The sequence below is a fragment of the Macaca fascicularis genome, chromosome 8, assembly GCF_037993035.2.
Source record: "Macaca fascicularis isolate 582-1 chromosome 8, T2T-MFA8v1.1".
Classification (NCBI taxonomy): Eukaryota; Metazoa; Chordata; class Mammalia; order Primates; family Cercopithecidae; genus Macaca; species Macaca fascicularis.
Window position 1 is genome coordinate 9,614,011 of NC_088382.1, and position 16,992 is coordinate 9,631,002.

Here is a 16,992-nt window from a genome sequence, read left to right on the forward strand (position 1 = left end):
AAAATCAACTGACCATTAAAGGGAAGGTTTATTTCTGTACCCTGTATTCTGTTCCATTGGTCTTTATGTCTTTCCTCACGCCAATACCATACTCTCTTGATTACTGTGGCTTTACAGTAAGTTTTATAATCAAGTGTTTTGTCAAAGCTGTTTTGACTTTCCATACAATCTTATATACTTAAATCTGCATTTCCATAAAATTTATATCATTTGTCCATTTCTACAAAAACACCTATTAGAATTTTAACAGGGATTGCGCTGACTCTATAGATCAATTTAGGGAGAACTGCCACTGTAATGAGCCAAATCCAGCCTGCTGCTTGTTTCTGCAAATAAAGTTTACTAGAACATAGCACCATCCATTCATTGATGTCCCATCTGATTGCTTGCTTCATGCAACAACAGCAGAGTTCAGCAGTGATAATAGAGACCACACGACCCGCAAAGCTTAAAATATGTACTATCTAATGGTCTTTCACAAAAGTCAGTCAACCACTAACCTTAACTATATTGTCTTCCAATTGATGTACACAATATATTATATCTCTCCTTTCATTTAGATATCTTGTAACTTCTTCCAACAATGTTTTGTGTCTTTCAGTGTATAGATCTTGAATTTCTTTTGTTAAATTTATTCCTAAATATTTTATTCATTGTCAGATTGCTTGTCGCCAATTCATTTTTGTATACTGATCTTAGATCAACCAACTTTGCTAAACTTGCTTATTCTAGTTATTTTATTGCTTTCTGCTCTTATTTTTATTATTTTTTCTTTCTAGTTACTTTGCTCTTTTTTTCTAGCTTCTTAAGTTGGTGCTTAGGTCTATAATTTTAGGCTTTTCTTTCTTTTCCAGTAAAAATGTTAAAGCTATAAGTTTATCTCTAAACACTGCCTTAGCTGTCTATATTCCACAAATTTCAATATGCTACATTACCATTATCATTCAGTTCAAAATGTTTTCTAATTTCTTTGACACATAGATTATTTACAAGTGCTCTGTTTAATTTAGAAATACTTGGGGGTATTCCTAGATATCTTAGAATTATTGATTATTAATTTAATTCCTTTGTGATCAGAGATCATACTCTATATGGCTTCAATCCTTTTAAATATAAGATTAGGAATGGATAAGTCAACTTCACCTTATTACTCTTCAAAAGAAGTGATCATTTTCACAAGTCAAATAAGGTATTGGGTTACTTCTCATAATCCACAGTTCTCAAAAGTTAACTCACAGCTGAGGAATAGAGTTCAAATTCTTGCTCAGGAAGGAAGGAATGCCAGCCATCTTCTATCACTTCAAACATAGGACGGTAAAAGAAAGGGTACATCAGAGTGATGGAGTCCAGGGTAGACAATGCCTGGGGGCAAAAAGAAAAGAAAGACAAAAAAGAAACACCCACAATTGGAAACACATTCTAAGTGACAAATTAGTATTAAGCAAACATGGTCTAATAATGATGGGCACTCAGTATGTTTCTCTAACATTGTGTTTATCACTAGACACAATTACAGTCTTACGAAGCTGATTTCCATGCTTCTAGTATCTAACAAGGCATCTGACACATAACACACACTCAAAAGTGTTGACAGGATGAAAAAAAGAACAAAAAAATGTGCATATGAATTCTAGAAGAAAAATCAAATAACACCTCTTGACATCACTTAATAAAGCTTAATAAAAAGGTCTAAGTATTTCTGGGGATCAGTTTTTGGCTAGGCAGTAAGGTCTTAGCTCAAAATCCAGTATTACCTAAATAAACTTATGTAAATTATTTGAAATCAGAGTGGGTTAGTAACTGTAAAAAAGGATGATACAGCTTAGAGGTCTACAGTCAGATGGGAATTGGAATGCTGAACTGAAATTCCAAGTCCTAGCAGTGCAGCAGGAAAGCCATGTAACCACTCTATGCCTCTGTTTCCTCAACTGTAAAATGGGGGAAATAACATGCCTACTTCATAGGGTTGTTGGAGCATTAAGAGAGATAATGTGTGTAACAGGCTTAGAACAGTGTCTGGCACATAATAAAATCGAAAATAATTCCCGCTTTTTTTTTTTGAGACAGTTTTGCTCTTGTCACCCGGGCTAGAGTGCAATGGCACGATTTTGGCTCACTGCAGCCTTTGCCTCCCGGGTTCAAGCGATTCTCCTTCCTCAGCCTCCTGAGTAGCTGGGATTACAGGTGCCCGCCACCATGCCCAGCTATTTCTTTGTATTTTTAGTAGAGATGGGGTTTCACCATGTTGGCCAGGCTGGCCTTGAACTCCTGACCTCAGGTGATCTGCCCACCTCAGCCTCCCAAAGTGCTGGGATTACAGGCGTGAGCCACCACTCCTGGCCAATTTCAGCTATTACATGCTCTACATACGTAGAAATTGCATCAATGTTCACTTCCTCCCTTCCTAGACTGGTATGCCATTTGGTCAGGTATCATCATATCTTTATGCTGCAGGGATCTATTCTCAAATGGGGGCAATAACTCTATCATCCCCAAATGGGCCTATATTGATCTGGAGCACTTGAATCCTGGATAACAGACATATGAAAACCTGAGTAGATGGGAGGAACAGACAGACAGAACAGTCTCTATCACTAGGCAGATTCTTCCTTCTGTCAGGGGGATTATGGAAAAAAGCATTTCCATGACTGGGGTTGTGGGGGTGGGGTGGGGAGGGGAAAAGGATGCCATATCAATTAGCATAATTCAAACTGCAGGAATGATGGCAACATTCACCTGGACGGGAGGAGGAAGCCCAACAGCAATGCTCAGAATGCCGTCATCTCCCTCCAGGTCAGAGGAAGACCAGGCATGCAAAAGGATAGGCCCATGAGTACTCAATAGTAGACTGGACATACAGCTCAGCAGTTTAGCAAAAATATCCCCAACTAAAGTTATTCTTCTATCCATCTATAAATCATGAAACCTTCTCCCCTACCTCATAAAACAAAATAGAGAGAAGCATGGCTGTATAATCCATTATCCATATAAATGTATATACATATTTTTTTTTCCTACATTTATATTGTCTTTGGCTGCCAACCACACCAACCAGAAGCAGAACAGCCAGTGTCCATGTCTGACCTAACTCAGGGCTGCCATCAATCAGAACCACCACTATTTTAAATGCAAGTCAGCAACCACTCTGATAGGCAATAAGCATTCACATTTCATCTTGAGATCTTATGTCACTAGAAAGAGGTATTTTCCTTTAAACACATTAATGCTGAGAGAACTGAAAACATTTCAATTCCAAAGGCAGGTGAAACACAGAAAAAAAAGTTTCACCAACTTATTGCTACCATTTAGAGAACTGAGCACTTGCCAGCTATTCTTCCAATGGGATTCTATGTGTGGCAGCTGAATATATTTGAGTACGTGGACTCCTAATTACAAAGGACATCTCAGCTATGCTATATGAGAAATTCAATTGTTACTCATAAATCACATCCAGATGTATTCGGGGAAGGGTGGAGGGCTAGCAGGAGGGATTGTGTGCCAGGAAAAGGATAGAGGACAGGTTCACTATGTTATTCACTATGCTGTAAGCACATTTAACAGATCATTCATTTTCTGAGGTCAAATGAGCTCATAATTTATGGCTTCTTTTCAGTCCTAAGGGCTTCTATATGATCAGTCAGTTTCTAAAGAGCTTTAAAATATATACAGCGACTTAAACAACTGATCAGCGTCAGCAAGTGGGTAGCACACTTCCCCTTTCCCTTTACCACTGTGCCTCACCACAGACAGCATCTCTGACACCAACGAAACAGCCACCTTACAGATCACTTGTCACAAAGGGATAAGAAAAACGGAGACTGGTCAGTGAAAATCCAATCTCCTAACTGAAAAAAAAACACAAAACCCATAAACACACATATGCTCAATGGAAGTGGGTAATGTTCCTCTGCCCAAATGCCCAAATAGTGGGACATTATTTCAATTTAACAGTCTATAAACTACATGCATTCTCATTCAACCTAACAAATTACATCAAATCAACATCATGCATTACTTCCAAATGACAGATGTGTAAGACAAACAGTTCAGTTCATCTTCTCATTTCCTTAAGGAAAATTCAACAAAGGCAGGAAGAAATGTGTTATGTACCATTTACTTAGTACTATAACAGTTTTTTCTCTATTTCTCTATTCCTGTTTTAAAAATCACTAAAATCCTACCTACGGATTTTTAAGACTTTCTACCCATTTTTAATAGCTAAGCTGATAGCATTTTTTGGACACAAAGTCCAGATTAGTTATACAAACATGGAAAAAAAAAATCTATGCCCTTATAGTAGTCTAGAAAGTACTATAAACCTAAGATCAACTGACATAATTTAGTGGCAATAATTTAAAATAAGGCAATTTAAAATTTCAGTGTATATCAAAATAGTTGGTTAGAATGGAAAGAAAACAGTGTGAGCTCTTCCATTTAAACTATCCAAGTAAAATTTATATTATTTGTCATCTGAGCCAATATTCAATATTGTTTATATAAATATAAAGCAAACATACCCTGTCTTAAGCTAATTGATACATGAAAATTCAGATTACTAAAAACAAACAAAAAACTACAATCACTGGTGATAGTCACTTGCTTTAGAAAAGAAATAACTTTTTAATAAAAAGTCTCACCACATACAATGGAATATTACTCAGCCTCAAAAAGTCAGAATTTACAACACAGATGAACTGTGAGGATATTATGCTAAGTGAAAAAACCAGTCACAAAAAGACTACGTACTATGATTCTACTGATACGAGATACCTAAAGTAGTCAAATTCAGAGAAACAGAAAGTAGAAAGGGGGTTACCAGGAGTTGGAGAGGAGGGAAAATGGGGTGTTGTTTAACACAGAGTTTCAATTTTGCAAGATGAAAAAGTAGTGCAGATCTACTGCACAACAATGTGAATAAAGTTATTATACCCTACTAAACTGTACACTTAAAAATGGTTAAGACTGTAAATCTTATGTTAGGTGTTTTCTAACCACAATTTTTAAAAAAACTCATCACCATAAAATTATAGTAAGTAATGACAGAGGACCCTCAAATGGTAGCTGATATTTACCAAGTATTACACTAAGTATTCGACACACATCAACTAATACAATTCTTACAACAGTCCGAAAAGATCGGTTCTATTATCTTTGTTTTATAAAAAGTAGAAAACAAATCAGAGAGATGTTAAGTACTTTACCAATGGTCACAAGCTACCAAGTGGTGAAATCAAGAATCAAACTCTGCTATGATTCAATAATATACTAATACATGTAATAATGTATATATATGAGTAATGATATAGTACAATATTGTAATTTATTAATATTTCTATTCAAATTTTTAGAATTGTATTTATTACAGAAGATATACTAGTATATTCAAGAAGAAACAATTTCACTTCTAGCTGCTAACCTGGTAGAGAAGTGAACAGTGCACTGGTTAACTCACTAGTGGTTTGCAGTGTCTCTGAGGAACTCTCTAGAGGGCAGGTGGGAAGAGTCGAGTCAATGAGGGCTTCTAAGTCCCCCCAGGCCATATCTACTCACTGTAATGTGACTAAAAGCAATTCTAACGGTATCTATTTTATTGGTTTAGAATTCCATATAAGATTTTACTTGAACAAACCTCAAGTAAAGAAAAAGAAGTTCACAGTCTTCGGCACTGAGAAAATACCAAGGTTTGTATAGGGAACATAAAACATCAAGCAAAACTTTAAAATTTCTCCCAAGAACCTCTTTACTAAATCTTCTAATGGTTTCCCTAAATAAGAATTCATATACACTCAAGTGAAACAGTATCTGTTATTTAACCAGTATGAACTCATGGAAATTCCATAAAGCCATTGGAAATGCAATTCCATGGAATTCCAAGCAACTCATGGAATTGAGCTGTTCATATAAAACGAGTTAACACCAGACACTGCCGGAAGTCAAGAAAGTCCCATTACACTCATATAACAGTGAACCAGGGTGAGGCTTTTCCTATCAATCTTCAGTATTTGAGTCAGAGAACATGACTAAATTATCTAATGAAGAAATGGAAGAGCTACAATGAGTCATAATATAAAAGTATGTTTCATTAGATTTTGCTTCCAAAATCCTTACCTCAATGGAACTGGCTATATTCAAGCATTCCTCCATTCCAGGAATATCCAACTGAATAATTCGAAAATCTTTACATTTTATGATGATGGTACCCAGTGATCCCACAAATCTGTAAGAAATTGCAAATCATGTTTAGGAACACATATACTACTAACTTTAAATATATTATTATTTCTTCGAAAAGAGAATATAGTTGTAGTTACCATCTACATTTACTTTCTTCTCCTCAATTAGTCTAATTAAGGAAGCAGCAAGGCTGCATCATTAAAATGTGAGCCATACATTACTTAAAATATATGTCTTTTTTTCAATTTCAAATATACAAAGTAATTCCCATCAGGCTAATTGTTTTGATGGAGATTATTTGGGGCCTTATTTCAAAGAATAGGAAAAAGATCTGTAACTAATGTGTTAAGTGTTTGTAGAGAGATATTTCTGGAGCATAGGAAAATAGTTCACTTCAGGTATCACTTACTTCCAAGTGATACATACTATGTATCAATTTATAAAAAATAAAAGGGCCCGGTGCCGTGGCTCACGCTTGTAATCCCAGCAGTTTGGGAGGCCGAGGCAGGCTAATCACAAGGTCAGGAGATCGAGACCATCCTGGCTAACACGGTGAAATTCCATCTCTACTAAAAATACAAAAAATTAGCCAGGCGTGATGGTATGTGCCTGTAGTCCCAGCTACTCAGGAGGCTGAGGCAAGAGAATTGCTTGAACCCAGGAGGCAGAGGTTGCAGTGAGTTGAGATTGAGCCACTGCACTCCAGTCTGGGTGACAGAGTGAGACTCTGTCTCAAAAAAAAAAAAAAAAGTAAAAGTATTTGAAAAAAATCTAACATCCATTTCTGATTTAAAAACATGAAAACCCAAAAATTTCTCAGCAAACTTGAAACAGAAGGGAACTTCCTCAACCTGATAAGGGCATTTACAAAACCCCCCCCCCAAAAAAATAAATAAATAAAAATAAAAAACCCTAAATCTAATAGCACATGTAATGGTGAAGGATTGAATTATTTTTCTCTAAAATCATGAATAACACAAAGATGTTCACTCTTATCACTTCTATTCAACATTGTAACTGAAGGTTATAGCTAGTGCAGTAAGGTAAAAAGAATAAAAAAGGATTAAAAAGGAAGAAGTAAAACTATCTTTATTTGCAGACGACGATTGTGTAATGTACCCAGAATGTTCTTTTTATTGTCAATTCTCCCCCAAATTCATCTAGTGATACAACATAATTCCAAACAAAATCACAGCAGACTTTCATATAGAAACTGAAAAGGTGATTCTAAAATTCATATGGTAATGCAATTGTCTTCAAATAGCCAAAACAACTTTGAATAAGAGCAAAGTTTTATGGCTAACACTACATAATTTCAAGGCTTACTATAAAGCTACATTAATTAAGACAGTGTAAAAATGACATGATGATAAACGGATCAACTGAACAGAAAAAAAAGAGTCCAGAAATAGATCCACTTACAGGTGAACAAAGATACAAAGACAATTCAATTGAAGACAGGTCAGTCTTTTCAACGAACGGTGCTGGAACCATTGGATAGCTTTTTTTTTTTTTTTAGAATTTGAATCTATAACCATGAACCATATACAAAAACTAACTCAAAATGGGATCTCTTATCTAAATGTAAAACTTAAAGCTAGAAAACTGCTAGAAGAAAACATGAGAGAAAATATTTGTGAACTTAGGTGAGGCAACAGTTTCTTAGACAAGACACTAAAATCCCAGTCTATAAAAGAACAAACTGACAAACTGGACATGTTCAAAATGTAAAACGTCTGCTCTCTGAAACACAGAGTTCAAGGGCATGAAAAGGTAAGCCACGGGGCATTCCTGTAGGCTGCTGAAGACTTCAGCAACAGGCTACACTAAATTTATTGTTCAAATGTTTCTTTCTTCAGTAATAAATTAACCTTACTTTACTGTAACTTTTCTACTTTATAAACTTTTTAAACTCTAATGTTTTGTCTCTTTTGAAATAACACTAAGCTGAAAATACAAACACACCATACAGCTATATAAAAATATTTTCCTTCTTTATATCCTCATTGTATAAGATTTTTTCGATTAAAAAATTTTGGGGGGTAAACTTTCTTGTTAAAACCTAAGACACAAACACACACATTAGCCTAGGCCTACACAGCATCAGGATCATCAATGTCACTGTCTTCCATCTCCACATCTTGCCTCACTGGAAGGTCTTCAGGGGAAATATTAATATTATACACGGAGATGTCATCTCCTATGATGATAATGCCTTCTGGATAACTCTTGAAGGACTTGCCTGAAGCCATTTTACAGTTAACATTCTTTTTAGAAGTAGAAGGAGTATACTCTAAAATAACAATAAAAAGTATAGTAGAGTAAATTCATAAACCAGTAACAAAGTCGTTTATGGTCATTTACAAATATTATGTGATATATGCAATTGTATGTGCTATACTGTTGTGTAACTGGCAGCCCAGGTTTGTTTATAGCAGCATCACCACAAACACAACATCACTGGGCAAGAGAAACTTTTCAGGTCCAGTATAATCTTATGGGACTACCATCATACATACAATAAATCACATGACTGTGTATGTACATACAAACATACACTCTCAAAACTCAATAAGAAAGCAAATAATCTATTACAAATGGGCAAAACATATGGATGGTCACTTAGCCAAAAAAAAAGACATATGGATGGCAAATAAGCATATGAAAAGATGCTCTACACCACTAGTCAAAGGGAAATGCAAATTTAAGCCACAATAAGATAACACTTAACATCTACCGGAATTACTAAAATTTAAAAGACAGACCATAGCAAGTGCTGACAAGAATGTGAAGGAACTAGAACTCTCACACACTGCTCATAGGAATGTAAAACTGTAGGTACAAGCACTTTGGAAAACAGTTGGGGCAGCTTCTTAAAAAATAAAACACATACCTACATCTGATCCAGCCATTCCACTGGCAAGTAAATGGCTTGCCACCCAAGAGAAAAGAAACCACATGTTCATACAAAGACTTGCAGAAGAATATTAATAACAACTTTATTTAACAGCCTCAAACTGGAAACAACCCACATTTCCATCACCAGGTGAATAAATGAACTATGGAATCCTACACACTGGATGCTTAGTACTCAGCAATAAAAAGAATGAACTATTGATATATACAACATGGACAAATCTCAAAAGAGAGTACTGCATGATTTATGATGTATTGACATAAATTTCTAGATAATGCAAACTCGTCTGTGACTACTTGGAAAAGAAAAGAAGGAAAGGATTACAAAAGGGCACCAGAAAACTTTTGGGGGTGATAAATTCATTATCTTGAACTTATGGTGACAGTTTCAGGGTGTGTATATACATCAAAACACATCAAAGTTTACACTTCAAATATATATAGTGTGTTACATGTCGACTGTACCTCAATAAAGCTGTTTTAAAAATCACTGTCATTCTGCTTCAGCTGGAAGTGAAAGACACACCACAACCAAATTATCAGTAAAAAAAGAAAAAAAAATGTACAAGACATATGGTTATTCTCTTGTAAATTTCCATATCATCTATGCTTGTCATACTAACTCATTTTGTAAGGTGAATTTTGTTTTGTTTGGCAGGTTTTATTTAGTTGTTATAAAGTACAATGAATGACTAGAGGAGTTAAAAATAATTGTTACTTTATGTCAGAACAAATATGCTACAAACTATTAAGGTATTCTCCGTTCATTTATTCAATGTTTCTAGTCAGTTACTTATAGAACAGTGGGCCAAGAAAAATATGTTTTAAAAGCATAAGAGCTCCACAAAATTCCTATGATTCACATCAATTGTCAGATTCAGTTCTATTTTTCTCCTTATTGTCCCACTCATGCCCTGTATATACCCCATCATAGCATTTAAAATACTTTATTAAACTTTCTAGTTTGTTTATTTCTCATAATGGTTCTTAGCTTTTTCAGGTAGAAGCCATGTTTGATTCATTTCTACATCCTCAGCTCCTAGTACAGCACCTAGCATACACACCATCTTAAAGCTCCATTAAGGGACTTAAAGGAAGATCTGAATAATGTAATATTGTTCATGGATGTCAAGATGTCAATTTGACATCTATAAATTAATCTATAAATTTATAGATGTCAAACATCTATAAATCCAAAACAATCTATAAATCTATAAATTAATCTATAAATTAATTAATTTATAAATCCAAAACAATTCATTTTTTAATAATCCTATGAAAATTGCATAAAGTCTGTGGTCTAGTGAATAGTACTGCACCAGTGTGAATGTCCTATTTTGTTCTCATTTTGATTACTCTACAGTTGTAAAACATGTCACTGTCAGGCCTCTGAGCCCAAGCTAAGCCATCATATCCCCTGTGACCTACACGTATACATCCAGATGGCCTGAAGTAACTAAAGAATCACAAAAGAAGTGAAAATGCCCTGTTCCTGCCTTAACTGATGACATTCCACCACAAAAGAAGTGAAAATGGCGGGTCCCTGCCTTAACTGATGACATCACCTTGTGAAATTCCCTCTCCTGGCTCATCCTGGCTCAAAAGCTCCCCCACTGAGCACCTTGTGATCCCCGCCCCTGCCCGCCAGAGAACAACCCCCTTTGACTGTAATTTTCCACTACCCACCCACATTTTATAAAACACCCCTACCCCCCATCTGCCTCGCTGACTCTCTTCAGACTCAGCTCGCCAGCACCCAGGTGAGATAAACAGCCTTGTTGCTCACACAAAGCCTGTTTGGTGGTCTCTTCACAGGGATGAGAGTGAAAGTCACCATTAGGGGAAGCTGAGTGGACGATTCTAAAACCTCTATGTGCAATTTTTGCAACTGCCTGTGACTCTTCAATTACCATTAAATAAAGACTTTTAAAAATCCCTTGAATATAGCAAGCTTTCCAAAATTGCATGGAAACATAAAGGTCAAAACACAGTTGTCAACTTTAAAAAAAAAAAAAAAAGGAAAGTGGAGCAACTAGCACTATCTGATTTTTGGACACATCACAAAGCCACAGAAGGAAAGAGAGTATGATGATGACAAAAGAACAGATTAATAAACCAATGGATTATGACAGAGAGCTCAGAAATAGACCCGCACATATAGGATAACTTGACATAAACCAGCCAAGGTTGGGTTGTCAGGTGATGGGATTAAGAAAACTGGCTTGCTCTATGGAGAAAAATAGGTTCTTATCACACTTGAAACAAAGATAGAATCCAAATGAATTAAAGACCTAAAAATGAATAGTAAAACTATGAAGCTATAATGGAAGAATATGTAGGAGAACATCCTGGTGATTTGGGGACAGGGAAGGAGTTCTTAAGACAAGCCATACATCATAAAGCAAAACACTGGCAAGTTTTACTTTAAAATTAAAGACTTCTGTTCAACAAAGGACACCACAGAAAAAAATAACAGATGGGTGACACACTAGAAGACATTCGTACTGCCTAAATGAAGAACAAATACCCAGAGTATACAAGGAACCCACGCAAATCAACATGAGAAAGACAATAAACCCAATGCTTAAAAGTAGACCACCGAAATTAGGCAACTCACAGAAAGGAAAAATAATTTTAAGTATATTGCTCACAAACATATATAAAGATAATTAAACTCACTAAAAAGTAATGAAATTCAAATTAAAACAAAGCAGTAACTATTTCACAATCTTCAGACCGGAAAAATTAGAAAGACAATACCAAATGTTGGTAAGAAAGGAGAGAAGAGGTGCCCTCTCCTGCACCATCGTGGGAAGGCAATCTTCAACTGTCATTCTGGAAAGCAATTAGTTTGTGAAATGAGATATGCGCCTACTTTATGGCTCCATCCCATCCTAGGTGCAGTCCCACAGGAATTATGGCACAAGACTACATAAGGGGACATGGATGAGTATGTTTACCAGAGTTGTTTGTGATAGCAGGGAGTTGGAGGTTACCTAAAAGGTCTGTTAAGGAAGTTCTTTTAGATACTTTGGAATTCTGTGCTGCTGTCAGAAGCAGTGAAATGGCTGTACACTCAGCAACATAAAGAGATCTTGAAAGAGTATTGCATCAACATATTAAGCAGCAGAACAAGATCTACAACATAATCCCAGTTAGGCAAATTAAACTCACACGTGCATGTGTGCACGCACCCATACACAACAGTGCTATCTATTTTATAACAACAACTAACATGGTTGCCTACAGGGATTGTGGATGAGGCAGGAAACGGGAGTGAAAATTAGAGACGAAGAAAATAAACAACAGAGGAAACCTTTTAAGGAATCAATCATGAAAACGATGAGTCATCAACCGAGTAGGAGTAACTCAATTTTCTGAGGTCCATTAAAAAAAAAAAAACAAAAAAAAAACAGGTATAACTGTAAAACTTGTATACAACCTTGTATGTTGAAAGGATCAAACAAAATGATGTAAGCAGTGTATATGAAAGTTTTCCATAGACTTGTAAAGCATTATTCAAACATAAATTTCTAGGAGGTTAAGTAGTTTGCCCAAAGGCACTTGTCTAGTAAAGAGGCAGAACTGAAGGAGTCATCCTTAATGACTTTCTCTCTCACCTTATTTACAATTCACTAGCAAGGCAAGGCAGCTCCACTTTCAAAAACACATCCCAAATCAGATTCCTTGTGACTACACTACTGTTTTTTTTAATTTTAATTTTTATTTTTTTTTCTGAGACGGGGTCTCACCCTGTCACCCAGGTTGGAGTTCAGTGGCACAATCTCGGTTCACTGCAACCTCAGCCTCCCAGGCTCAAGTGATTCTCCTGCCTCAGCCTCCTGAGTAGCTGGGATCACAGGCGTGCACCACCACACCCAGTTATTTTATGTATTTTGAGTAGAGATGAGGTTTCACCATACTGGTCAGGCTGGTCTTGAACTCCTGACCTCAGGGTGATCTGTCTGCCTCAGCCTCCCAAAATACTGGGATTACAGGCATGAGCCACCGCACCCAGCCTACCACCATCTTTTATGTGAACTACTCTACTCTCCTAGCTGGGCCTGCTGCTTCCAGTCTTGCCCCTGTACAGTTCACTTTCTGCCAGCAGCCATAATTGTCTTCTGAAACGTCTATCAGCCACTGCTTCCTAGCTTTTGCCTCTCCCAGGTCTCCCATGAAAACCACTGTGGCCTGCAGGCCCTCCACGGTCTGACCACACTTATCCCTCCAGCCACCATCTCTACCATCGACTTCCTGTACCCTCTGTTCCTGCCCTGCAGCCACACTGGCCTCTTTGCTCTTCCCTGCACATGCCAAGCATGTTCCCCATCTCAAGTCTTTGCATTCACTGTTCCCTCCGGCTGGAATGCTCTTCCGCCAGATACTCACATTTCTAGCTTCCTCGTTTCATTCCAGTCTCTAGTCAGATGTCACCTGCCTTCTCTGAAATCCTTTCTAAAGAAAATGCCTCCCGGTGTTCTTTATCCTCTCATCTTCCGTTATTTTCCTTCCTGGCACTTATTACCTGACATCATTATACGTATTTATTCCTGGACTTGCTTGATTGTCCATCTCCCCGGCCAGTACCTAAGCAGCTTGTCTTAGTCACCACCGCAGCCGCACAGCTAGACAGCACACATGGAAAACGGGTGGATGTGAAGATTTCTTGAAAGCAGCAATTGAACAAACTCTGATGTGATGCCTCCCCTATGCTCTTTCCACTACACCACACTGCTTCCCAGGAGAAAGATAAATGTGTGCACAGTTCGTCATTCTCTCCCAACAGATTCAAAGGTCCATGGCTCATCTGCTTCTTCTTCATGCACTACAAAGCCCAGCACCTTGTAAACGCAAGGTAAACAGGAGGAAAGGAATGAGCGAAAAGTAAACACAATAAAAGGTAAATAAGAAAGGAAAGGCAGTTGATGGTCACGGAGAGACTACTCATTTGTATTCAATGGCGTCACTGAACCATTCAGCGGTCAATCCTTCTTTTATTTCCTATGTGTCTATATGCCCAAGCCACAGTTAGAAGTTTCGAAGGAGATAAAAATGAATTCCAGTTGTGGAATTAACAGAAGAATCTGTGAAGGAGGTAGCGGTCGAAATGGTTAAACTGAATACTCATAGACGGGTAACAGGCTCATTGCCATGTGAACTCCTGAAAGACAAGAACTGTGATATATTTTATTCATCTTGGTGTCTTAAGTGCCTCACAAAATGTCCAGAACATAAAGGCATTTGGCAAATGTTTAACAAACTTGGGAGAGGCAAGGCATTCCAGCAGAAGGAAGAAGTCAATAAAATACACAGATGACGGAATACAGGACATATACCAGCACCAGTAAATGGTGAGGACTGGCTGGTAAAAAGGTTCATGAAAGGAAGTGCAAGAAGGGCTCATTGAAAGAAATGGCAAGAAATAAAGTGAGAAAGTAGGCTAGGGCTGGGACACAGAATGCCATGAATGACTGTGAGGGGTTTAGATTTTCAATGAGAGACCACTGAAGACTTTTTTTTTTTTTTTGAGATGGAGTTTTGCTCTTGTTGCAAAGGAAGGAGTGCAGTGGCGCGATCTCGGCTCACTGCAACCTCTGTCTCAAGGTTCAAGCGATTCTTCCACCGCAGCCTCCTGAGTAGCTGAGTAGCTGGGATTACAGGCGCCTGCCACCACGCCCGGTTAATTTTTTGTATTTTTAGCAGAGATGGGGTTTCAACATGTTGGTCAGGCTGGTCTCAAACTCCTGACCTCAGGTGATCCGCCCGCCTTGGCCTCCCAAAGTGCTGGGATTACAGGCGTGAGCCACTGCGCCGGGCCCACTGAAGACTTTATACAGCAAAAGGTGACTTGAGGAGACTAATACGAGCCCCCTGCTCAAATCAATCAATCTACCGCTGCTTCACCCAAACTTCCTGCAATTCTACCATTAGAAATTATTATTTTAGGCCGGGCACGGTGGCTCACGCCTGCAATCCCAGAACTGTGGGAGGGCAAGGCAGGAGGATTGCGAGGTCAGGAGTTCGAGACCAGCCTGGCCAATATGGTGAAACCCCATCTCTACTAAAAAATACAAAAATTAGCCGGGTGTACCGGTGGACACCTGTAATCCCAGCTACTCGGGATTTGCCACTGCACTCCAACATGGGCAACATAGTGAGATTGGCCACTGTACTCCAGCCTGGGCAACATAGTGAGATTCCGTCTCAAAAAAAAAAAGAAATTATTATTTTAAGGCATATCCTCTCTAGGAATCTTCCTAAAATCCAAATTATCCTGTGAGGCAATAGAAAACGTTGTCGTCATTCATTTCTACTTCCGTGTAAACTGGATGATCAGTTTGCCCTCTCCTGGCTAGAGAGAAGCCACTAAGGAGATGGAAATTTTGACTGCAGATTAAAGTATAACTTTTTGACTTCGAGGCACTGCCTTGGAAAGATAGTCTGGAGTACAAAAAGGAAAAAGAGGTTAATTGGTCCATGCCTTTCCTTGAGAGCCAACCCTGTTCTTTCAGCAAGCAGAACTGAGTAAAGATGAAGAGAAGACAACAGAACCTCCCCTAGTGAGAATGAAATTGATGACCCAGAAGGTAAGAAACATAATAAACTGAACATATTTCAGAAATTAAAAAATGGTTCTGAGGCATGTAGGCACTCATAACTTTATAATCAGTTGAATTTTCCTCAAAAATGGTAAACACTTGCCTAAGTCACATCCAATCACAACTTCATGAACTGTGATTGACAATACCGATTCAAGGAATACGATGGGGCAAGAAGAAGAAATTTATAAAGACAATGCCGAAAATCCACCCAAATGGTGTTACGAACCAGATCATCAGGATGATACCAGCCACACGATAACCCTGAGAACTCCATCCAGGTTTAATGGAAACCGGATCCTCCATCTGGACGGGTTTCTGCCAGGTAAATCCTGATTCTAGGCCACAGAGGGCTCATCCTGCCGGCCAGCTGGGCGGCAGGATGCGCGGAAAACGCCAGGAAGTGTTTCCCGGGGCGCCCACAGGGGATCCCCGGCTCCCTGCGGAGCTGGGGTGGGGCAGGCACTCACCGCTTGTCGATGGCGTCGATGTTTGAATGAAGGAGCCACAGCTCCTCCGTGTTGTCCTGCCGGGAGGACAGGATCAAGTGGTGGCCCGTCAGGCACAGGGTGCCCTCGACAGCCGGGTAGAAAGGCCGATGCAGCACCACATTGTCCACCCGCGGGGTCTTAATCAGCTCCGCAAACTCCATGCTCCCCCCGCGGCCGGAGCCAGGGAACCGAGCCCGGCAGGTGCGAGGCGGTTATCCCGCCGCAGGGAGAGGAGCGGAAACACCCGGCGCGGGGCTGGCCCTTGGGGCGGGGCGGGCCGGGCGGTGAGGCTGGGCCCGCCCCAGGCTGGGCGGGCGCGGCGAGGCCTGCAGCCGCCGGCACCAGCGGCAAGGAGACAGGCGCTGGGGCTGGGCTAGGCCCGGGCGCCTCTCCCGCACCGCCCCGTCTCCCAGGCCCAGGACTCGGCCACAGAGAACGCCTCTCCACAGGCCCAGGGACCGCCGCTGCCGCTGGGCTTCGTGTCCCGCGTGGGCACGCGGCGGGCAGTAGGACGAAGCCGCTTCAGGACCCACCTCCACGCCCTGGCCGCTAGGGACTCCTGGCGGAAGTGGCTGCTCGCAGCTGGAGCCCACAGCAACTCCGGGCGGAAGCAGCAGGTCTCCAAACTCGGAAGACGCGGAAGTCGCAGCCGGAAGTCGGTCCTCTCTAGGTCCTCTGGAAATGCCTCCGGAAACACAGCCAGACCAGAAGATTTGGGTTCCTACGAGAAAAAAAAAACTTGTCTTTACCTTCACGCCCTCCCGCTGCCCTTCTCACCCATCTACAAATATTCCTTATCAGAAGAGGCC

General features: G+C 39.4%; 1 protein-coding gene across 2 annotated transcripts in view; it reads right to left on the reverse strand.

Annotated features, from left to right (window-relative positions):
• The window catches only part of MTMR9 (myotubularin related protein 9), a 43,176-nt gene extending 26,747 nt beyond the window's left edge, over positions 1-16,429 (reverse strand). The window contains exons 1-3 of one of the 2 annotated variants that reach the window (XM_045397852.3): positions 16,163-16,429; positions 6,109-6,217; positions 1,237-1,362 (exon numbers count right to left, since the gene is read on the reverse strand). In XM_045397852.3, coding sequence (XP_045253787.2) covers positions 1,237-1,362; positions 6,109-6,217; positions 16,163-16,344 — 417 coding nt within the window. In that variant the 5' untranslated portion in view covers positions 16,345-16,429. Of the gene's footprint in view, positions 1-1,143; positions 1,363-6,108; positions 6,218-16,162 lie in introns of both variants that reach the window. The other variant, XM_074000234.1, reaches the window with a different exon arrangement.
• Between the last annotated feature and the right edge of the window lie 563 nt (positions 16,430-16,992).